This window comes from Neopsephotus bourkii, unplaced genomic scaffold (assembly GCF_033783945.1).
Source record: "Neopsephotus bourkii isolate Nb327-2 ecotype Australia unplaced genomic scaffold, CSIRO-AGI_Nbou_v1 NB_281, whole genome shotgun sequence".
Taxonomy (NCBI): Eukaryota; Metazoa; Chordata; class Aves; order Psittaciformes; family Psittacidae; genus Neopsephotus; species Neopsephotus bourkii.
This window is the reverse complement of record NW_026900790.1, coordinates 700,675-725,314: the sequence shown is the minus strand read 5'-3', so window position 1 is coordinate 725,314 and position 24,640 is coordinate 700,675. Positions and strand designations below refer to the sequence as shown.

The window sequence follows — 24,640 nt, the reverse complement described above, 5'->3', positions numbered from 1 at the left end:
AATATTTTCTTTTAAGAATCTGTGGAAACTTTTATTGCCCCAACTTCTATTAAAAGAAGTAACTACAAACTACTACTGATCTCTTTGGCTCAGAAATATGCAATTGCTTATGGATGTGGAGATAGTGAATGGTATCAGTGTAGTTATTTGTATGACTGAGCCCTTGAATATCAAAGAGTTGAGAATGGACTTGGTTTGTGTTTCAAAACCTTGGTGAATGGACTTTGGTCTTTCAAGTGCGTAGGTTTAGTGGCTCTCATACTTTCCTACTTCTGTGTTGAAAAGTTTGTTCATACACTTGAAGTTGCTTCTCTTTGAGTTCTTAACCAACCTTTCAGCTGGTTCATCTGTCATCATCTAAGTGAAGAGAAGATTCTTTCCATGCGTGCTTGTTTAAACCAGATTGGGAGAATTTGAGGCAAAATCTAACAGGAAGCATGGGTATCTAGGGTGTTGCAAATACTTTGTTGGGTAAAATATATATCTAAAAGTACTTGATTAATTGCACAGGAAGATGTTTCTCTTGGTTCCGTATGAATAAAACCCAGAATCTCATGACTTTACTATTTAGGTCTCAGTCACATCCTCCCCAGTTTTACTTCATAAAGGCATATTTCATAAGAAAAATGTATTTAACATATACTGTATGGTTTTTAGTCTTTGAAAGATTCTGGTGAGAAGTAAGTTGTTAAAGAAGAGTAGTTTTTAAAGGATCTCTAGTGTATCTTAAGTTTGAAAGGTGGTTAAATCACAAGAAAGCATTTCAACTGCTTTAGAAAGAAGAAAATAAACCAGAGTGCTGTATTATGCAGTTTTTTTCTGTAATTAGAAATATGTTGTGTTAACATTTCTCTTCATTTTCTTTTAATTGTAGTTATTGATGAACAACTGAAGAAGAGAATAGCGGAAGAACTGGCATTAGAACGAGCCAGGAGAGACTCTGAAGCTCAAAAGAGAAGGTTGGTTTGTTAATCACAGTCTTGAACACAAATGTGTACTCAATGCTTTTATTACTGTTATTTATTTACTTACTGTAACCAGTTGAATTCTGTGCCCTAAGACAAAGTGGTGGGTTAGACCTTTGGCTAATATAGCAGGTTTTGATATTAAATACATGCTAAAATAACACATTAACTGAAGTTTCCTTGCAAGAGCTGATACAAAACGTGGCTTTATATCCCTTTTGACCTCATGAGTCTGAGTCTGTCAAACTCAATCTTTGATTTTTCTTTTGAGTCCAAATGCTCACTTTGTGGTATAAAGATGGAAATAGATTGAGAGCAATGCAGAGGTGGGTTACCTGTAACCGATCTGTGTGATCAAAAGGTATATGCTAACAGCAATAGAAATGGTCGTTCTTTCTGTGAATTCTAAGTATTTCTGTGAGCTGCAGTATGTTTTGAACTGCTTTGTAGTGCTTTGAAGGTAGCAGGTATTGAATTAAAACAGTTTACTAGTAGAAAACTCTTTCATTATCTTCCTGTATATTGAAACAGGACTTTCTTAAGCGTGTTTTCTCTGAGGTTATGTGGAACACTGGTTAGGTTCATACAGAATGCAGTGGTAGATTTTGGATGCAGCAGTTCAGAAGCGTTTTCTGCAATGTCTTCTATGGTACTGTGGCTTTATTAGCAATGGAAAAAATCCTGCTGGAATTTGGAATTGAGTTGGCTGCACAATGAACTGACTTGTGAGTTCATTTGTACTTTATTGCACTGGTTTTCCTATATAGATGATTACACACTGAATATAAATATTAACCTCCATATTGTCCTCTGTTCTGAGAATGGGAAGAAAGGCTCATTATGATGGATTAAAGAAATGAGAATGTAATTAGTACTATTTAAATTGTCTGCATATATCTCAGTTGTTTCCTACACATCATTATATTCCTGTTTAATTGAGTTAGGTTGATGGAGTCTGTAATTAGATAGGACTATATAAATGTCCCAGAAAAAAAATCGGGCTTCTTTTTGAGTCAGCAATAAAGGAAATCAATATGTTACAGTGAAATCTGTCCTCTTTTGAACTGGGCTTTGACAGGAGAACTTGGGTTAGATTTAAGTTTCGTGTTGACTGCTCAAGAGTTGAGCAAAATGTGATTACGACATGGAAATGTTTTGGTTTGTGACTCCAGTTTTTTTGCTATATGACTCCTTTCAGTAACTTCCATTGAGTATTCAATAGTGCAGGTTTCATGGGTAGTGCATTGGGCTATGAAAGGTAGGGAGCAGACTGGCTTGTCATATTCCTGACGTTATATTTTATAGGGAGTAGTGCTTGGCAGTGTTCCCTTTATTTGACTAAAGATTAGTCGGGAAGATGTTACGTATTAAAATGCTTCTGTAAAACCTTTGTGTGTCTTAAAATTGGGTTGAAGAATCTGTGCTTTTGAAATGTAAACTGTCAAATAAATAATAGTTTAGAAAATGAATAAAATGACAGCCTGAGAACATTGGGGCTGTTGAGCCTGGAGAAGAGAAGCTGCATTGAGACCTCAGAGCAGCTTCCAGTGTCTGAAGGAAGCTACAAGGATGCTGGAGAGGGGCTCCTTATCAGGGACTGGAGTGACAGGACAAGGGGTGATGGGTTCAAAATTCAACATGGGAAGTTCAGGTTGGAGATAAGGCAGAAGCTCTTTCCTGTGAGGGTGCTGAGGTGCTGGCACAGGGTGCCCAGAGAAGCTGTGGCTGCCCCATCCCTGGCAGTGTTGAAGGCCAGGTTGGACACAGGGGCTTGGAGCAAGCTGCTCTACTGGAAGGTGACCCTGCCTGTGGCAGGGGGTTGGAATTGTATGAGCTTTAAGGTCCTTTCCAACCCAAACCATTCTGCAGTTCTTTTGATAACTCTTAAGCTCTCCTGTGTTTTGACTGTAGTCTCCTGTGATGACTTTGGCAACTTTTGTTTTGAAAGCCATAGGAAAAATGCTTTTCTTTAGTAATACAGATGATAGATTTTCAAACACTCCCTAGTAATGAATTGCTGGAGTCTGTTCTACTCGGCTAGCTGGGCTCCATATGGTGTGTGGCATTTTAGCTGTCATTAGCTGGATAACTTACTGCAACCTCTCTAGTTCTAAACATCCTCATCTGTTTAAAGAAAATCTCTCTAAACTCTAAATTGGCTTTTAAAGCCACGTACATGCTGGTGCACAAAGGTGGCTCGCTGTGGTAGGTGCTGAGATTGCAGCCATTACCTTCTGTATGTGTTTTTGTGTTGGTGTTGTGCTTGGGGGAGGGTCCCTCCATAACTGCAATTCACTTTAAGGTTTAATTGATACTCAGATGTGTGTGAGTGCTTCCCCCCCGACCTTGTTTTGTCATGTCTCAGCAGTACATTGCATTGATGACAAGCTCTTAGGAAACTTCTTGGGTTAGACAGCGTTTGCAGAAGAGAGCAGCAAATCCACCAGTGAAAATGTAAATTGAGAGAAGAATGAAACACGAGATTGGAGAAGAACCCTTTGGGAAACTATGCACCAAAAATGTTATATTAAAATCAATAGCAGGGCTTGATCTTCTTCTGTGCTACTGTATATTTTCAAGCTCACTATTGATTTCTGTTTAATAGCATGTTTATTCTACTTTACTGGCAGAAGAGAAGAAAAAGCAAATGATTGATTTAGAATATTCATTCTACAGAGGTAAATTTATGAAGAGCATATTAATGGATCTTCGTTTCATATGGGTAGTGCACCAAATGAGAGCTCTTTGGAAGCGGATCTATTTTCTTCAGAAACTACAAATTTCCTAGAGAATTACCTGTGTTGAACTGGGAGACTGGCTTTATCTTGCAGTGTTCTTTTCATGGGGCACAGAAAGCTACTGTGTTTGCAAACACGTGTAATGGAGTCTCCTGCCACAGGGACCTCTTGATAGTGTTTAGATTAAGTGAGAAAACAGCCTGGAAAATTACATCTTCTCTACTGCTGACAGTGGGATAGAAAGCTGGAAATAGGGATGCTGGGGAGTGACTCTTCATTAGGGACTGTAGTGATAGGACAGGGGAAACGGGTTCAAACTGAAACAGGGGAAGTTTAGATTGGATATAAGGAAGAAGTTGTTTACTGTAAGGGTGGTGAGGCACTGGAATGAGTTGCCCAAGGAAGCTGTGAAGCTCCATCCCTGGCAGTATTGAAGGCCAGGCTGGGCAGAGACTTGGTGGCATGGTTTAGTGGGAGGTGCCCCTGCCCGTGGCAGGGGGTTTGGAACTGGATGATGTTAAGTTCATTTCTAGCCCTAACTATTCTATGATTCTATGTTTTTAAATACTTGAAAGCAGTAAAGTGATTGTAATGGTTTGGACTTCTGATAAGTCAAGAGTAAGAGTTTAAAATCTTCTGACACAAGTGACCATACTGTCACAAAAAATGCAAACTCCAGGCATTTAAAAGTATTACCCAATTGATAATCTCATTTAGGAGTGGAAGAGTTGGTACAACAGCTTTGCATCGTAGCTTGCCTCTGCTGGTCATTCAGTGTAAGGATGAGGTTGCTTCTTCTGGCCCCCAACATGAGAGACGTGGAGATGTTGGAGCGAGTGCAGAGGAAGCCATGGAGATGCTGCGAGGGCTGGAGCAGCTCTGCTCTGGAGCCAGGCTGAGAGAGCTGGGCTGGGTCAGCCTGGAGAAGAGAAGGCTCCTGAAGGGGAGACCTTAGAGCAGCTCCAGTGCCTAAAGGGGCTGCAGGAAAGCTGGAGAGGGGCTTGGGACAAGGGCCTGTAGGGACAGGCCAAGGGGAATGGCTTGAACCTGCCCGAGGGGAGACTGAGCTGAGCTCTTAGGCAGAAGCTCTTCCCTGTGAGGGTGCTGAGGCGCTGGCACAAGGTGCCCAGAGAAGCTGTGGCTGCCCCATCCCTGGCAGTGTTCAAGGCCAGGTTGGACACAGGGGCTTGGAGCAAGCTGCTCTAGTGGAAGGGGTCCCTGCCCATGGCAGGGGTTGGAACTGGATGTGCTTTCAGGTCCTTTCCAACTGCAACCATTCTGGGATTCTCTGAAATTGCATCTAAATTGGGCAGAAAGGCTGATGTGACATCTTATAAGGGCCTCTTGTCTCTGAATGTGATGTGTGGGTGCATGACTCTCTCCTTCCGTATCTGAAGATGTTGAGTTAGTGAAGAGATGAATTAAAATAGCCAGTAAGACAACAGGGAAGCTTTTTCTGAGTGTGAAATCAGAGAGTGCTGAGCAGTGGTGAGTGCTGTCCATTTACCAAGACAACACAGAGCAGTTTGGTGTGTGTAACGAACGTTATAAAAACATAATGGTGTTTTTATATACCTGTTTTGAGTGTCCCAAAGGCCACTTCAGTCTCAGGGTTGACAACATGTGGTATGACACATGGAGACAGCAACAAGTTGTAGCGTTGCTTCCACAGATTGAACTTTTCCTAATCCCCTTGCCTTGTCATGCCAGCTCGAAGGTTGGGTTCTTTATCCCCTCTCACAGTGTAAATTTCTCTTGTCTGATCTCACACGCATAAAAAGATTTGAAGTGAATATGTTTTTGAATACATCTGGAGGATTATGGTGTAATAATCTTGCTCCCTCACAGGATAAGAGGGAGTGAGAATGGTGTGGGCAAGGGAAGAAGCCAAGATTTTGGTGAGGCACTGGAATAGATTGCCCAGGGAGGTTGTGAATGCTCCATCCCTGGCAGTGTTCAAGGCCAGGCTGGACAGAGCTTTGAGTGCCATGGTTTAGTGTGAGGTGTCCCTGCCCATGGCAGGGGGGTTTGAACTTGATAATCTTAAGGTCCTTTCCAACCCTAACTATTCTGTGATTCTATTCTATGATTCTATGATTTAAGGGTGAAGACACTTTGGGTTTGATTAGAGATGTACCTATAAACAAGTACTGTGATCAGGAGAGCTGTTGTAACTGATGCCTCTTTGGACAGCCTTCTGTTGGAAGGATAATTCCCTCATGGAAGTATAATTCACCTTCTGAATGCGGTTGCATTGTACCTTTCTAAAACCATGGAAGTTGAGTGCATGGTTGAGGGCTGATGGTTTCGCACTGACAGAGGAGAGGTTCAGGCTGGATGTGAGGAATAAATGCTTTACAATGAGGGTGATAAAACACTGGCATGTGTTTCCCAGAGAGGAGGTGGATCATCATTGCTGGAGACATTCAAGGCTAGGCTGAATGCTATTTGGCAATGGTAGAGTTACTCTCCAGGATTCCTGCTGCTCTGGTTCTCCATTAATACCATTGTGTCTTGCTTTGAGTATATACAGAGCTGAATCTTGGAGATGGGAAGTGGAAATTGGAGGAGGCAGTGCTGTAATTGACTCCTACCTTTATAAACTCCAATTTCAAGGGATCATTTTTCACTTTGAATTTGAAAGTTGGCATATCAACTGACAATTTGTATTCCAAGCTTCATCTGTAAGTTTATTTCAAGAAGAGATGGGAAAACAACTTTAAACCAGGGAATTTATTTGGAGAGAACATTAACAAAAATAATATTTGCTTCATAGTTTTAGATTCAGGTAGGGAGGAGAGAAACTATTTCCCCCTTCTTGGCAGTTTTAAACAAACCTTTGCTTTCAATCAGCTGAGCTCCTTCTTTTTGTGAAGTAGCAAATCATGGAATCCCAGACTGGTTTGGGTTCTAAGGGACCTTAAGGCTCCTCCAGTTCCAACCCCTGCCACGGGCAGGGACCCCTTCCACTAGAGCAGCTTGCTCCAAGCCCCTGTGTCCAACCTGGCGTTGAACACTGCCAGGGATGGGGCAGCCACAGCTTCTCTGGGCACCCTGTGCCAGCACCTCAGCACCCTCACAGGGAAGAGCTTCTTCCTTCTATTTAACGTGCACTTCCCCTGTTTCAGTTTGAGCCCATCACCCCCTGTCCTGTCACTACAGTCCCTGATAAGGAGTCTCTCTCTAACATCATCATAGGCCCCATCAGATGATATGAGTAGATGTAGCAGAGAACCACTTAATAATACTAATAAATTTTATAACTGTCACTTCATTTTAAGGGATAATTAATATTGTCATAATTTCATGACTGCCTTTGCAGATCCCAGGAGGAGTGATATTCAGTGATTATGCCTCTGGCATAAAGGTAGAGATTTGTTCCTCTGTTCTTTGTGTTATGCTGCTCTATATGCACATATTTTAAAAACAGTGGCTTTATGAAGTGTAATTATTAAATCTCATTAAACAACCTTCCCTCCCCCTTACTCACCTTCTCTCCTCTCAGCACCCAACACTCACCCCCGAAAAACCCCACCACAACTTAAATATCTTAATAAAGTCAACTCAACCCTCTTCTGCAGGGGATAGGCAGGCATCAGATTGTTAAGTCAGTATCCATATTGCAGTGCACAATAAGAAGCTGTTTGTGGAAATATTGTTGATGAATGGAAGATCTGGATGGAATTAGGAGTTTTGAAATTAGTGTCTTTGATCTTTTGATCAAGGACCTGCACACCAACTAACATGGCCATTAGCAAAGATAGTTTCAGTTGATGGATGTTGTGCTGAGGCTGGAAGCAGCTGGACAAGGGAAATGAATGAACATGTTCAAATGAATGTCATTACCTGGACTCGTAGTTGATTTGAGAAGTGTCTGAAGTATGGGATAATTGAGGGAATGGGGAGAAATGGTTGAGTGGGGCAAGGTGGAACCCAATACAAACTATCTTGGTTAGGAGTAAGGTCAGTGTTTTCTTGGGTTGGATAATAGACTTCAGCCTAAAGAGTAAAGTAAAACACTTAATACCTTGCCTTCCTTATTACTGCTACTGGACATGTCCAGAACTAATGTAAAAACTGTGGAATACCCCTTTGAAAGGGACCTCAAGGATCGTCTGGTCCATCCTATCTGTACAAAGCATGGTCTGGACTAGATGCCTTAGGATGCCCATGCAGCTCAATCTTCAGTGTCCAATGTTGGGTAACCCACTGCTTTCCTGGGGAGATTACTCCAGTGGCTGATTGTTCTAGTGGTGAAAAATGTTCCTTTTGTGTCCATCACCCCTTGTGTTTTCCATGTGACTCCTATCACAAGAGAGCCTCCGTCTTCTTTGTAGCCACCCTTTAAATACTGGAACATGGGGATAAGCTCTCCTCTGAGCCTTCTTTTCTCAAGGCTCGACACATGCATCTTTTTCAGGCTTTCCTCACATGGCTTCCCAGTCTTTGGATCATCTTTGTGGCCTTTCTTTGGCCTCTCTTTAGCCTGTCCACAGCTCTTTGTGGAGCAGGGACCAAAACTGAACCAGGTGTGGCCTGACAAGCCCTGAGTAGAGCGGGACAATGACATCTTTATCTCTGCTGGTGATGCCCTTGTTGATGTTCCCCAGCATCCTGTCGGCTCTTTGCCACAGCTGCTTACTGTTCACTCCTATTGAGCTTGTGTCCACAAGGATCCCCAGGTCCCTTCCCACAGAGCTGCTCCCAGGGCAGATCCCAGAGTGGCCTGCACTCCTGGATTGTGAATTGTCATACAGTTTGTGACTCACAAAAGACAAGTGTATGATGGGATGTATTGGAGGGAGAAGATAACATTATGGGAAAAGCTTACTTGCTGCTTAGGGATGAATTTTGGAATCATGTATCACTTTAATGTTTTCAGTAGAATTCCTAATGAATGAAGTGCTACTTCATGTGTGTGCCCAGCCTTAAGGAGTAGTTCACCATGAGGAAAATGAGGATATGGGATAAAATAGTGGAGTTCTTGTTAAATATGAAAGTGCAAGCATAGAAAAGTAACAGTAATATAGTTTAAGATCATTGGAAAATCTCACTCAGATTACTGTGTGCAGTTTGAGGTAGATAGGAGAAAATCCCCACATGTTCCAGAGATGATGCGGGCCCTCATCAGAGGATAAAAAGACCTTCCCAACCCATGTTGTGAGAGTGTAATGGGCCTCTCTTCCACTCTTCCTCCTTCTCATTTATTTTAACTTCTCTCTGAGCTGTTAGAGGTTGCTTGGCTACTAGGTTATAGCTGTGCTAAATCAGCGGGGGGGGGGGTTAATGGTGCTGGTAAGTACCTTTTTGCACTTTGCTTCTGCACTAAGGTGGGAAGCTGGTTCCTGGAGTCCATCAGGTTGGATTTGAAGGGTTTGCTTTTGCAGTGGGCTGGTGTGTTGAAGAAGCTACATTACTTCAAAGTGTTGCATGGGACAGGGATTGGAACTGTTACTGGGACCTTTGACCTCTTCCTGCCTGCACCATAATCATGAGAGCTATCAGTCATTTCTAGTGAGTTTGTCAATGAACTTAGACTGGGGTTGCTACTAATGTTAGGCATAGAATCATAGAATAGTTAGGGTTGGAAAGGACCTTAAGATCATCCAGTTCCAGTCCCCCTGCCGTGGGCAGGGACACCTCACACTAAACCATCTCACCCAAGTCTCTGTCCAGCCTGGCCTTGAACACTGCCAGGGATGGAGCATTCACAACCTCCCTGGACAACCCATTCCAGTGCCTCACCACCCTAACAGGAAAGAAGTTCTTCCTTATATCCAATCTAAACTTCCCCTGTTTCACTTTGAACCTACAACCCCTTGTCCTACCACTACAGTCCCTAGTGAAGAGTCCCTCCCCAGCATCCCTGTAGCTCCCCTTCAGATACTGGAAGGCTGCTATGAGATCTCCACGCAGCTTTGCTTCTCCAGGCTGAACAGCCCCAACTTTCTCAGCCTGTCTCCATACGGGAGGTGCGCCAGTCCCCTGATCATCCTCGTGGCCTTCTCTGGAATAGCCCCCTTCACCTGCTTCATGCAAATCTGATGTGACTAAGACCTGTTTTCCCCATCCCTGGCAGTGTTCAAGGCCAGGTTGGATGGGGCTTGGAACAACGTGCTCTAGTGGAAGGAGTCCCTGCCTGTGGCAGGGGTTGGAAGTGAATAAGCTTTAAGGTCCCTTCCAGCCCAAATCAGTCTGGGATTCTATGTATAGAGAATATTAATGAGTAAAGATTTCTAGAAAGTAATTTCTAAATAGAAGAACTTTTTAGTGTTGTTATTCTGTGACTTCTGAGAAGAAAAAGGCATTGCCTTTCAGATAGCTACGGAGTAAGATTCAGAAACAAGCTATGTTTTGTAGAGGCAGATGGACTTCAGATGATTTATCTGACTTTGAGGTCAGGTGAAAAATCAGCTACTAGTAACTGAATAGGAGAAATATCTATTTCACACTTCTCAGACCTCAGTTCAGGTTAGGGTTGTTTTCCTGGTGTGTCTCTCATCTTTTCAAATCCCTTGTCAGCTACAGTGATGTTCAACCGCAGTTTTCTATGGTGTGTTCAGCATGCAGTCATTAAATATTGAAGCTCAATACTCAGAAACATTATTCATTCATTAATATTGCATCATGGCCTAAACTGTATTGTTCAAAACAGATTTGGATGTTGTGCAAGTCTGTCAGAATGCATTAACAAACTTGCTAGTGTCAAAGGAAGCAAAAATGAGGAACAGTTTCCATTGTAAACATGTACTCACTTTTAGTCAGTGGAAGCTTTTGGAGTTGAGGGGATATCGGATAGAAATGTTCAGAGATCATAAAAGAGGAAGGACAAAGGGTAAAATTAGCAAAATAGTGTTAGTGAATGAATTCCTTATTGGAAGAATGTATAGAAGGACATGGAGCTGTTGGAGCAAGTCCAGAGGAGGCCATGAGGATGATCAGGGGTTGGAGCACCTCCCGTATGGAGACAGGATGAGAACATTGGGGCTGTTGAGCCTGGAGTAGAGAAGCTGCGTGGAGACCTCAGCAGCTTCTAGTGTCTGAAGGGGGCTACAAGGATGCTGGAGAGGGGCTCTTCATCAGGGACTGGAGTGATAGGACAAGGGGTGATGGGTTCAGACTGAAACAGGGGAAGTTCAGGTTGGAGATAAGGCAGAAGCTCTTCCCTGTGAGGGTGCTGAGGCGCTGGCACAGGGTGCCCAGAGAATCTGTGGCTGCCCCATCCCTGGCGGTGTTCAGGGCCAGGTTGGACACCCGGGCTTGGAGCAAGCTGCCCTAGTTGAAGGTGTCCTTGCCTGTGAGAGGGGGTTGGAACTGGAGGAGCTTTAAGGTCCTTTCCAACCCAAACCAGTCTGGGATTCTCTGAAAAGGCAAAGGTGGTTTTAGGATACTTCTACCACAACAGCAGGACATTTAACCCAGATGATCACATGAGGTCCCTTCCAGCCTAGGTGACAGCATTATTCTGTGAGAGCTGTGGACTGTGCTTCCCACTTGATAAAGTAAGAGACAATCCTCAAGCATTTAAAGGATGGGTGAAAAGTTAAGATGTATAATTTGAGTGGCCGAAGCTTTAGGGGTTATAAGTGACTTAATCAAGTACAAGCTGCTCCAGTGGAAGGTGTCCCTGCCTGTTGCAGGGGATTGCAATTGGATGATCTTAAGGCCCTTCCAACCCAAATCTTCCTATGATCCTATGATTTTTTGATACTGAAATGCTTTATTTCTTCATACATGGAGTTCAAGTTTAACAGTCATTTCCAACTTGAAAGACTAATACCTCTTTAGTTTCCTCTACATTTTATAGAGAAGAAGATGATTTTCCTGATAGTGGCCTCTGAAACAGGAAATATTTTGATTTTGCTTGGCTGGAGGTAATGAAAAATGACACAGTTCATGGTTTGGACTTGAATGAGTTTATCTTGGATCACCGCAGATCCATCAGATTGCGCAGCCTGGAGATTGTAATAAAGACACCACAACTGGCAAGTAATCATTCCCCTGACAGGCAACAGAAAGCAAATGTTTAATCTTTGATAGCATAATAAATTTTCAAGCTCTGGAAATAAGGGCTGCAAACAATAAATCCCTGCATTTGCTTTTACAAGAGAATTGTTTCCCCATTTCAGATTTCCTATGGAGTCTTAATTTGGAATAGAGCATGTAATGGCCATCAAACCCCCAACCTAATGTGTATTTTCTTTTCAACATCTCTTCACGTGTTGCTGCTTGTTGTGAATTAAAAGGTGCTTTTTCCCTTCATGGGAATCTTTCACATCTGCAGGTGTTTCTCAAGAAGGACATAAATGGATGTTTTGAAGTAAACAACAGAGTGAATTCTTCTGGATTGAGAATTAAATTATTCATCTTGCTAGTGTGGCCAGCCTGGGTCATGCTGTGCACCATTAAGGGCTGTGTCACAAGTGGATGTGATAAAATTAATGGTTTTATCTTTGTTGTCTTGAACTCATTTGCAAATGGACCTGAAAAGGATGGCTTTTTTTTTTTTTTATTCCAGACTGTAGCAAAGTTTTATTATGCCTTTTTTAATGTATTTTTGCATTTCTTAGGAGATACAGAGAACAGACTGTCCCATCAGAGATGCTCTTTTGTTGGCTTCCTAAATTTCTAATTCTGCTGGGCTGTAGTTGGAGAGTGAAGCTGGCTGCATCTTCTGACTTCACATATATTTCAGGTTAGATCAAAGGAAGAATTACTTCCCTGTGAGGGTGCTGAGGCGCTGGCACAGGGTGCCCAGAGAAGCTGTGGCTGCCCCATCCCTGGCAGTGCTCAAGGCCAGGGACACAGGGTCTTGGAGCAAGCTGCTCCAGTGGAAGGGGTCCCTGCCTGCGAGAGGGGGTTGGAACTGGAGGAGCTTTAAGGTCCTTTCCAACCCAAACCAGTCTGGGATTCTCTGAAAAGGCAAAGGTGGTTTTAGGATACTTCTACCACAACAGCAGGATATTTAACCCAGATGATCACATGAGGTCCCTTCCAGCCTAGATGACAGCATTATTCTGTGAGAGCTGTGGACTGTACTTCCCACTTGATAAAGTAAGAGACAATCCTCAAGCATTTAAAGGATGGGTGAAAAGTTAAGATGTATAATTTGAGTGGCTGAAGCTTTAGGGGTTATAAGTGACTTAATCAAGTACAAGTACATAGATTTTTCTTTATAGCATTAACTTGGCATTGAAGTCCTAAAACGTAGTGCTTTAGAAAGGCAGGAGTTGTTGGTTTTTGTGTCTGATTGTGTGCAATGTAATAGTTGAGAGCATGAAATACTGTAAAGTGTAAATCCAAACTTCAGTACTTTGAGGTTTTTGCTAATGCCTTATGTGTATTTTTTCAACTAGCACTATGGAAAAATGATAGCATTGCATACTGTATTTCATTAAATCACCTCCTGTAAGTAGCAGGACACATCTTGGAACAGTATTTCCTAATGATTTAGAAGGATTTTACTCAAACTATCAACTGTGAAGAAAAATGTATAGCCAGTAGCCTGCTCTGCTGCAGCAGCACTTTTAAACCCACTTTCTTTCTGTATAAATGATCAGTGTAATGCATAATGCCTCTTGTCTCTTAACTAGAGTTTTGTGCTTGAATGTGAAAACCATTCCATTGAGCCTTTATATTTGTTGTAATTAAAACTGTCATTTTAAATGATCTATTTACATGGAATACTTGAAGTAGTGGACCGTACTGATGCGTTGTGCTCTTTAATTCCTTATAAATTGTAGATATGTATCTATTTGTTTTACTTTGGGCTAGATAATAATATAATTTATTACTTTAGGTTTAGCTGATGTTTGCCTTTATTCAGCAGCAGTAGATGCTGGATGCCAGTAAAATGAATTTGTAATGTCAAGGAAGAAAACTACTGTAAGATGATGCAAGGATCAGCACTATGTACCTTGTGTTTGTTTCATTAAGCCCCTCCCAGCCACCCAATGGTGTAACTCAAATACATGAAAATCCCTTCAAAATCCCACTTTTGTCAAAACTCTGAAGTTCAGTCAGGTGAGATGGGTATTGAGGAATTCCGTTGTGAGTAAAAGTTGCCCTGAAGGAATAAGGTGCTTCAGGAAGTTACTGAGTTGTATGTATCTTGTTCTGTAGGTATGGTAAGATGCATTCCTGATCACATGAATGAGGATTAGAGTAGATGGGAAAGACTTCTGATTCTTGCTTTGGGATGCTGCTATGACTAAGGCAGGCTTGGATGTTTTTGAAGAACATAAACCAAGTACTTTTTTTGGTCTAAATTTCATGAAATTTGATTATGAAATAGTATAGATTTCTTCTTTTTCTTCTTTCCATACAAGGAAGGAAGAAAAATCAGTCAAATGCTTGCTGTACAACTTGTGACCAGATGTCCTGATCCTAGATGTTTATTAAACTAGATTGAAATTAGACATTAGGCAGGAGCTCTTCCCTGTGAGGGTGCTGAGGCGCTGGCACAGGGTGCCCAGAGAAGCTGTGGCTGCCCCATCCCTGGCAGTGTTCAAGGCCAGGTTGGACACAAGGGCTTGGAGCAAGCTGCTCTAGTGGAAGGGGTCCCTGCCTGTGGCAGGGGTTGGAACTGGAGGAACTTTAAGGTCCTTTCCAACCCAAACCAGTCTGGGATTCTATGATTTTTGGAGGCATCAAGAAATCCCATTTTAAGGAAGAGGGGTGGTCTGTGACTACAAAAGCTAAACTTGGATGACAGGGTATGAACGACATAGATTCAATCTTTGCAGTTCTGACGTAGATATTTCACATCATTACTGGTATCAATGAGCAGGTTAGTATTAAATACTGGCTTTCATATTTATCTACTGGGATAGAAGACAGCACTTAACTCTTCAGTAATACCATTTTACATGTGCAATTGGGAAAAAAAGAGATGGGCAGATAGTAATTTATTAAAACAGGTACGTGTTATTAGCAAAGGTGGAAGTTAGAAGTGAGGGATATCCCCTGCACTCCTATCCATTACTCCATTGTAATGAAATTCCCTGGAGGGATTGGTTCAGCAATAACAGTAAGATGTGATACCCAGAGAGGTATAACCAGAATCTTCTTTCTGGGATTTTCATAACATGATGTACTTACAAACCAGCAGTTTAAAGATCAGATGTGGGGTTATACAACTTTGGCAGGGCTTTTATACGTGCCAGTTTTGGGTGTCCTATCCCCATTCCTTACCAGTTTGCTGTGGTAGGATACAGCTGTTCACAGCCAAGGAGATCCTCAAACCTGGCATGTCTGCAAGGTAACACTGAGATATCTGGATTCATTCTAAATGGGCTGGGTAAGGTTGAGCTAGCAATTCTTAGCCTGGGCTCTCTGCTTGTGGGAAGCCAGTGTTATATCTTCATCCCTTCTCTTGCTGGCATGGCCATACCCACCACTGTGGTTTTGTCAGCTAATTCTGAGGAGTGTCAGAGGGTCTGAAAAGCCTTTTAGTGGCTCACTGTAGGGTTAGGAGTCGAGTTGGGAACATAGATGAGTTTCTGTGGTGTCATTGATCCACAGACTGGTTTGGGTTGGAAGGGACCTTCAAGCTCATCCAGTTCCAACCTTTCACAAGACCAGCACCTTGCAGCAAGCTTACAGCAAAGGGCACATGGTGTTTGGGCAAGAGTAGAAGAAACATCCCATCCCTCTGTAGTGTCCTGAGCAGGCAAGCTGAGCGTGACAGTGGCTGTTTAAAGCCATCAAGGGCTTATCTTGTCATTACAAGCCCATTCTTTTTAAGTGTTAGAAAAACTCATCTCTTTTTGCAAGAGATCTCACAAAGGTTCATAATTCCAAGGGCAAGAAGAAGACTTGAGAAGACTTCACTGAACTTGTGTCAAATACAGGGATAACGCGCCAAAAATGAGATGCAAATGCATAAGTAAGGTTTTTAGTTTAATTTTGGGGCGTGTGTAATTTCGAAACCTCTAAAAGCCTTTTTCAGATGAAAACACCGTTTGTGGGAAGTATAATCCAGAAAGGATGAGGAAGCTCTCCTCAGTCCCGGGCAATACGAAAGGATTTCTCTGCTGTCTCTCACAAGAAGCAGCTGCTGAGACTTCTATTTTGACACTTCTTTCCCTCCTTAGACACAACATCATTTCTCCAATGGAAAAGGCAACCAGCGTGTTTTGACTGCACCATTGATTGTGTGAAGGATTTGTTATAGCAATGCTGCAGGAATAATTTGGGGGACCTTGGGAAATCACTTAATGGAATTTGGTCCATGTCTGCATAATCTGACTTCTCTTTCTTTTTTTTTTCCACTGCTGGAGTAATTGAAGATGCTGCTTAATAAACTTTTTATCAAGATTCCCAGTTGGTTGCTGCGTTTCAGAGGGTTGTATCTGAGCACACAAGTAATACATCTTGTAATTGTCTTTTCTTTTCCTCCCCACCTCACTTAAATCTGTTCCCTGGGGAGGAATCTAATGTACTGTAATGCTGTTGCCTTTTACAAAGTGACCCTCCTCATTACAATTTGTTCTCTTGAAGCTCCCTTGACAACAGATAAATGCACTGAGAATACTTAAGCTTCCTCTCCATCACTCTTTCAAAAAATCTATTTCAAAACCAGTGTTTCATGCTGCCATTTCTATTCCAACTTCCCTAATGCTGCCTTCAGTGTCAAAACATACATGCAACAGATAAGTTTTAGTAGCTAAACAACTTATATTCCTTTATTTTCATGATAATTAGATGTGGTATGCTTATATCAATCCTTACAGTGAAGATTTCCAATGTATTCATGGCTTGTGACATAGAAACGTTGAGGATTTTTGAGCTGGAGGTGCCTTTATTAACTCCGGTGCAACAAATTCAATAGCTGGCTTCATCTCATCCTCTCAACTTGCTGGGAAAGGCTTATTATGGATGTTGGATCTTTTTGTAGCTTGGTAAATTGATGCTGTATTTGGGTTTCAGGTGTGTCCAGAGGTAGGAAAGCATTATCCCATTGCAAAGCTTTGAGCTGGAAATAGGGAATCCTCCCCACCAACCAGCTTGTGGGGAGAAGGATTTAACTGTTCCTTAAAAACAGAACAGAAGCAGTGAGCTGTGCACATGTTCTATATAGTTTCATAAAGCTCATAGGTTAGTTTTGTATTTGATATAATGTAATGAATATTGTTTCTAAGGCTTGGAGCTTTTGTGTATTCTGAGTTAACACTTCAATCTGAAAGAAACATCTGGAATTTGTCATCAATACTTGTATTTAGGGGTCTTCAGATGCTGATAACGTATTACAGTGACTTTGCCAATGTCCTTCTAAAGTCCATTTAGAAGCTGCACCTTCAATGTCGATTTCCCTCTACCTTCTGTAGGTTGAAACAAGAGCAAATGTACGTTCGGGATGAGTTTGGCCGACTCCTGGAACGAGAGAGGATCTCTTCAAATGAGCATTTGACTCGAGCCATTCTCCGCGAGCGAGCTGCCACAGAAGAGGAGCGGCAGAAGGCCCAGCGCTTTGTGAGTTCAGAAGCTTCTGTGGAAGTCTCAGATATTCCAACCAACCATGTCTTGGTAGGGTCACAGAATGGTTTGGTTTGGAAAGGACCTTAAGATCGTCCAGTTCCAACCCCCAAGGCTTCAGACTTGTTTCAAACTAGTGGTGAAAAAAGAAAGCAGAGCTGCTCTTGTTTTATCTTTATTACTAGTTAATAGTATGTCATTTGATTTCTTTTTTGTCCAATATCCCTGACTTAGGAATAAGAAAGAGTCTTAAGAAATTAGGAGTTGATCCTTTCTGATGGCTGCAAATAGAATATGCCTTCTTGTGTGTGGATAGTATTAAATGTCTGTTTTCAGAGGGGGGAAGAGTAATAAGGTATTCTAGGTTTATTTCCTTAATTTGATTATTCTATGTTAAGAAGCTGTAGAATACAAGAGAACTTTTCTAGAAATTAATTATTTATAGGATACAATTCTGTTATATTTTGTATTTGTTAAACTTAAATAGGGAAGTTCAGGTTAGATATAAAGCAGAAGCTCTTCCCTGTGAAGGTGCTGAGATGCTGGCACAGGGTGCCCAAGGAAGTTGTGAATGCTCCATCCCTGGCAGTGTTCCAGGCCAGGTTTGACAGAGCCTTGGATGACATGGTCTAGTGTGAGGTGTCCCTGCCCATGGTGGGGGGTGGAACTGGATGATCTTAAGGTTCTTTCTAACCCAAACCATTCTGTTATTCTATAAATGCTATTCTATTGTGTTTTAAGGGAGCCCATAATATATCTGGGCTACAAATCTGGCTAACAATAAGAATTTAAAAAGTATTATTTTGAAGTCTCATATGTGCTCGAAGGAAACAAAAAAACTGAACTTCTGATGATTGTCTCAAACCTTGGAACCAGCTCAGTGAAAAATTCTGTATTGAAGAATCGTATTTCATTGGAGCTGATGGATAAAAATACTTCCTGACAAGGTAGTTATAAAATATGGCTGAAAAAATATCCTCTGAAAACTGACGTTGAGTATTTCAGTCCATTTCAAATGTCTGGCAGATTTATAACTTCTTATATATAGTGGTTGCTTCTATATTGAGTCTGTATTGACTCTTCTTTACAAGAATCATTATTCTCTGAGGTATGAATATGCTGTTGCTTTTAAGTACATGAGTATAAATAGTAAAAAAATTGGTATTTTCAAGAACAGCTTTAAATATTTGTGAACATTCCTATGAAAATAGGATTATTTAGGTCAGCAACCATATCAATATATTTGCCCCTCTGTATCTGACATACAACCAAAGCTTTCTAAGGTGTATTGGTTGGAACCACAATAAAGCAATCACTTCAGTAAGCAATAGATTTAGCTGTGCTGTGTAAGGGAGAAATCTTTTGCTCATGTTATTTTTCCATATAGCAATTTACAACCAAGCAACTATTACCTGAGTACACCTGAGTGTTAGTATTTCTTGCAGATGTGTCCCAGTGCTTTTTCACCTCTATGGTTATGTTATTACTGAAGAATATGCTAAGCAAATGTTTAATGTTTTGTCATCCTAAAATAAGGAAACAAAGGAAAATGAAGAGGAATTGTAACCAATGTGCACCATGAGTCTAATGCCTTGGAACCTTGGATTCTTAGCATTGTGCATGAGAGAACAGGAGTTTGTAGCCTCGACCTAATGAGGAGCTAAAGATTCATAATGGGGAATGTTATTTGCATAATTACCAGGGGGCTTTACAGCTTCACTTCCTACTGTAGTTACTACTGAGCTTATGAGCAGCGTTTGATGCTGTTCTCATCAGCAAAAAGCTTGAGAGAGTTCTGATTATGGGTATCACACTGGTTTATTTAGCCTTTATACCAAGTTTATTGGCAATTTTGACCTACTCTAGAATATTGAAGTTCTTCACTGCCTACATGAAGCAGTCAAGAATTGCTGTTAACCAGTTTGGAACCTTATCAAGCCTGGGAACTGGTGTTCCAAGGTTTGTGGTGTTGCTTTGTGTGGAGCTGGAAGAACGACATAGAAATGGTGCTAATGAAATGAAGGAAGCACCTTAAACTCCTACAGGTTGTCCCCTCTTGTGAAGGGTAGCATGACTTGCTGCATTTCCATGCATGACATTTTAGAGCTTGCTGTCAAACCCATGCTTTTGTGTAAGCATAGGTGTGTAAGAGCATAGATTTTGCACATCACGAGAGAAGCAAAGTATATGAGCTCTGCTAGTGGCTGATGTACTCACTGGTGTAGTCACCTCAGTTTTGATCCTCTTATTGTTCCAATCTGTGGGCTTCAGCACCCTCACAGGGAAGAGCTTCTGCCTAAGAGCTCATCTCAGTCTCCCCTCTGGCAGGTTCAAGCCATTCCCCTTGGCCTGTCCCTACAGGCCCTTGTCCCAAGCCCCTCTCCAGCTTTCCTGCAGCCCCTTTAGGCACTGGAGCTGCTCTAAGGTCTCCCCTTCAGGAGCCTTCTCTTCTCCAGGCTGCCCCAGCCCAGCTCTCTCAGCCTGGCTCCAGAGCAGAGCTGCTCCAGCCCTCGCAGCATCTCCATGGCCTCCTCTGCACTCGCTCCAACAGCTCCACGTCCCTCTTGTGCTGCTGCCCCAGAGCTGGATCAGGACTGCAGAGGGGCAGGATCCCCTCCCTGAGCTGCTGCTCATGCTCTGGGGGTGCAGCCCAGCACATGGGGGGGTTCTGTGCTCAAGCACACACTGAAGCTGGGTCATGGGGAGCTTCTCATTGACCAACACCCCCAAGTCCTCCTCAGGGCTATTCTACGTCCAGTTTCCCCCAGGCTGTGTCTGTGCTTGTATTTTTCTATAACTAGTCGGTTTTTATTCCCCTGGCTTCATTGCTTGTTGTATCTCTCTGTGTTTCATTTATCCAAGGTGAATATGTAAAACCTGTAAGGGGGGATATGTCTGTCTGTACCTTTTTTTCAGGTAGAATGAGCAATTTCATGTTCTTGTGAACTTCTACAGTAAGGTTATGTTTTATGTAGCCCTATTTGATCTGTCAGATGTTTTTTTGCAGAGAAAGAGTGTTTCTGAAATGTCAGTGGCATTATCTCTAGAATTAATCCTTTTGCTGGTGCTAGATTGTTTAAGTAGTGCACAGGAGAAGAAGTGGTGGTTAGAAAGGAGGAATTTTGCCTTCTTTGTAAAGGCTGCTAATTCAGTTTTAAGAAATATGCAGAAAATTGTTAGGTTGAAGTAACATTTCCTATTCTTCAACAATTATAACACCAGCTGCTGCTTATCATGTCAGAAAGAAGAGATTTTGAAGTGTTTACATCCCCCAAATTAGCATTAACTCTTCATACAAATAAAAAACCTGGATAAAATGAAGCTAAATACCCTGAATTGCTTCTACATGGGTCTCTTCAGAGTGGAGGAAGTTTTGATGCCAAAACTTTTCTTTGCAGACAGCTCCTCAAACAAGGTGTCAGATGTGGACTTGCAGTAGAAAACATGAAGGGAAATGGACGGTTTTACCAATAACAGCTCTTCAAGCCAGGGTGTGATTCATAAAAGCTCTGAAAGAAGCTCGGAGGTGATGGATGAGCTAATGGGAACTGAGCTACTGATGTGCTGTGTAAGCTCTTAGGGATGACTCCTTCAATACAAATGGACAATCCTCAATACAAGTGGCTGATGGGATGTCAACTGCTTCAAAACCAATTCTGAGGGAGATCCAGAGGTTTCCAAACCACTAATTCTGATATTTGTACCAACCGAGGTAGAAATTACAATTCAGAGTGGAGTTTCCAGACCCTGAAATCCCCTGTTGGGTCAGTGTGAAGATTTGTTCAACTGTTGCTGCTTAATTGAGCAGAAATAAATCCAACTGCTGTTGATGCCTTTAACACCTTCAGATGTTGTTGGCTTTGAAAAGTGTCTCAGACATAGCTTAACTTTGCTTATCTGCAGGCTTTGGGTCTAATCTTTAAAAAGCAATGGTGGTGAGACTTGGTGTGCTGAAGAGCCAGTGAAGTTTTGCATCTCTTCTGGTTTCTCAGTGTTTCTGGCTGTGTCATCCTACTGCCTCCATTACGGTAGGACTGATACTTGATGCTGAAATGAGCTGAGCTGGGAGAAGTATTAGCAAGAAAAAGCCCCATTCAACCTGTCCTTGAACACTTCCAGGAATGGGAATGTTCAGGGCCCGATTGAATGGGGCTTGGAGCAACCTGGTCTGGTGGAAAATGTCTCTGCCTATGGTGGGGGGTTGGAACTGGATGAGCTTTAAGTTCCCTTACAACCCAAACCAGTCTGTGCTTCTGTGAAGTTCACTATCCTTATTTTTTATCTCTTGTCTATCAAATGATGTGACCCAGCTTGTTTTTAAGGGTTGGGTGTACACCAGTTAGGTGTAAGCAGTGCTTTGCCAATGAAGAATTTTTTTACCTTTTGTTTTCTACCTATTTCTATCTCTGCAATGGAGTTCACTTCTTTTTGTGTTGTGTCAGTGCAGATGATGTGGACTGGAGCAGAGGCATTACAAATCCGGCCTGGAGGCCTTTTTCAGGTGCAGACATATCCACAATATGCTTTATAGCTTGACTACAGAAATAGCTCAGTTGAGGAAATTGCAAGCTGTGTATGGAAGGCAAGTTGTTGGGGGAAGAAGATGAAAACCTCTTGAACTGGCCTTGCCACTGAAGAGTTCTTTTGTACCTTTATGTACGGGTATTTCTGAGAGATGGTAATTGTGAAGTATCCCTGAGTGTTTTTACCAAAGGACAGAGTGCACCATGTGCTTCAAGTTATACTTGAGAAGTGCCTGTAGCAGTGTTGCTGATAACAAAATGTTTCTTCTATACCCTTAGCATGTATATAGTATTTTTTTCTGCCCATCTCTTCTGAAAGAGGATTTCATAGTCACAGAATCATGGAATGGTTTAGGTTGGAAAGGACCTTAAGATCATCTAGTTCCAACACCCTGACACGGGCAGGGATGCCTAACACCAGGCCATGTCATCCAGGGCTCTGTCCAACCTGGTCTTGACCACTGCCAGGGATGGGGCAGCCACAGCTTCTCTGGGCACCCTGTGCCAGTGCCTCAGCACCCTCACAAGGAAGAGCTTCCTTATATCCAACCTAAATCTCCCTGTTTGAGTTTGAACCCATCACCCCTTGTCCTGTCACTCCAGTCCCTGATGAAGAGTCCCTCCCCAGCATCCTTGTAGCCCCCTTCAGACACTGGAAGCTGCTCTGAGGTCTCCACGCAGCTTCTCTTCTCCAAGCTGAACAGCCCCAACTTTCTTATAAGTTAAGTCTTTTATTTCAATCTAGCCAGAAAGAATTTTGGCTGTGTTGTGTTCTTTAGCCCAGAGCAGTGCGATTTGATGTCCCCATACTTCTGCCTGCTCCAGAACACTTGTGTTATGTCTTATTCACAGCAGACCTGTCCTTCTTTATAGTAGTTCTTACTGAAGATTGTCGCTGCACATCTAAAAACTGTGGATAGTTGGGTTGAGCAGAGTCTTGTTGAGTGGCTTTAAATGTGATTGCTTTGCCATAAATAGTTTATTGACATTCCATCACTTGAGTCATTACAAGAGTCAGGGTGAGATGTAGAGAATATGGAGTAAAAAAATCAATAGTTATCCAAAGTGCAGAAGACCTGTTGTATTTCCATCTCCCTATAATGACTTGGAGTTCACTGTTAACATATTTGCTTCACTGTGTGGACCGAAATGAGCTGTCATTAGAACCCTGTATGTTGGAAAATGGTTTTATTGAGTTGCCAATGACATTAGAGCCTCATTTCCTTTTGAAGAGGCACAGAAATATTGTTGTGTTCATGTGCTGCATCCATAACATTAAAATTTGATTATTGCCATCATTAGAAATCTCTGTCCTAGTACAATTATATACATTTCCCCATGTATTGTTCCAGGCTTTCATTCAAGTGCCTGTTAGAGAATGAAACCTGGTTTTGCCAAGCTTTTTCTTTTTTTGCTTTATAAATTATTCCCTACACCAGAAGGTCTGTTAATAAATTCTGTGCTCAGAAAAATCAATTGGGTAGAAGGATCCTTATATTGAAAAGCACTTTTTGCACCGTAGGTGAATGTGATAATCAGATTATGGGATATTTTTGCCTCACAAGATCGCATTTGAGACGTATAATTCTTTTACTTTTCTGAGCGCTGAAATCAATGGACAAAGTGCCTTCCTCCATAGATTAGAGCTGAAGAGTGTTGTGTTATTGTCATAATTGAATACCTGTTGTTGAAATAGCGTTTCACTCCTCTGTGTCTGAACTCTTGAGGTGTTTCCCCTGTCATCCTTGGGTGGCTGCTCCTAGGCGTTACCTACGTGTGCTCTACAATGACCTTTGCTTTAGTGTTGCATTCATTTTATCCTGTCCTCAATTCATTAGCTTGATCAAGAGGATGTCCCCCTCCTTTCCATAAGCAGATTATATCCTGACCCTTCCTGCTCTTTCCAAGCAGTCCTATGTTAACCGTATTTTAAGGATGACTTCACTAGAAAATACCAGGGGGAAGTATTACTAAATGAGTTAAGGCATTAGCTCTGGAGAGGGAAGGAGGCTGTTTACCAACCTGCAGTATTTATTACATAGCTCATTTAGCTCATTCATCATTTTAATAGAAAAATGAATCTTTTGAGATGATTCTGAAATCATTGGAGGTAAACTACATGGCCTGAAGCGAAACATGATTGCTCACTGTAGGGTCAAGCTGTTCCTGAGAAGTACAGAATGATTGGTGGCTATAACTCACAATCTATGGTAGTAAAAATATTACAGGCTCATATTTGAGATTTAAGAGTTGGAAACCACATGGTACAGAATCAAATCTGGTGACAATTTTGTCTCTTGTTCTTCAGTTTTAGGAATTAGAAAGATTTTTCTCTTAATCTCTGAAAGTGGAGACTTTTGGAGATTTACTCATATAATTTTGTTTAGGATTATGTTAGTTTTCATTGCGGAATGTAGTGATAGGACAAGGGGTGATGGGTTCAAACTGAAATATGTGATGTTCAGGTTAGATCTTAGGCAGAAGCTGTTCCCTGTGAGGGTGCTGAGGCGCTGGCACAGGGTGCCCAGAGAAGCTGTGGCTGCCCCATCCCTGGCAGTGTTCAAGGCCAGGTTGGACCCAGGGGCTTGGAGCAAGCTGCTCTAGTGGAAGGTGACCCTGCCTGTGGCAGGGGTTGGAGATGGAGGAGCTTTAAGGTCCCTTCCAACCCAAACCAGGCTGGGATTCTGTGCTTCTGCATGGTTCTGTTTTGCTATGAGCTGCTGTTCTTTGGTTTAGAAATAGTAGTTTTGTTGCAGCAGAAAGTCTTTCTTGTATCAGCACTCTTGTGATATGGACAAAAGTAACCTGGTTTTGGTTGTGTCTGTTGTAAAAGACAAGAATGGAAGAAGTTATTTTTTAATATTGAGGATGAGATCCATCTTTTTTGGGGGGGGGAAGTTGTCCAACACTATTTCATAGGGTCCCAGACTGGTTTGGG

The 24,640-nt window shown here is 42.0% G+C and overlaps 1 protein-coding gene across 2 annotated transcripts in view; it reads left to right on the top strand.

Moving 5' to 3' along the window:
• The window catches only part of CHCHD3 (coiled-coil-helix-coiled-coil-helix domain containing 3), a 162,655-nt gene that overhangs the window by 29,058 nt on the left and 108,957 nt on the right, over positions 1 to 24,640 (top strand). For both annotated transcript variants that reach the window (XM_061346828.1, XM_061346827.1), the window contains exons 3-4: positions 875 to 959; positions 17,032 to 17,176. In XM_061346828.1, the coding sequence (XP_061202812.1) occupies positions 875 to 959; positions 17,032 to 17,176 (230 nt within the window). The remainder of the gene's footprint in view (positions 1 to 874; positions 960 to 17,031; positions 17,177 to 24,640) is intronic.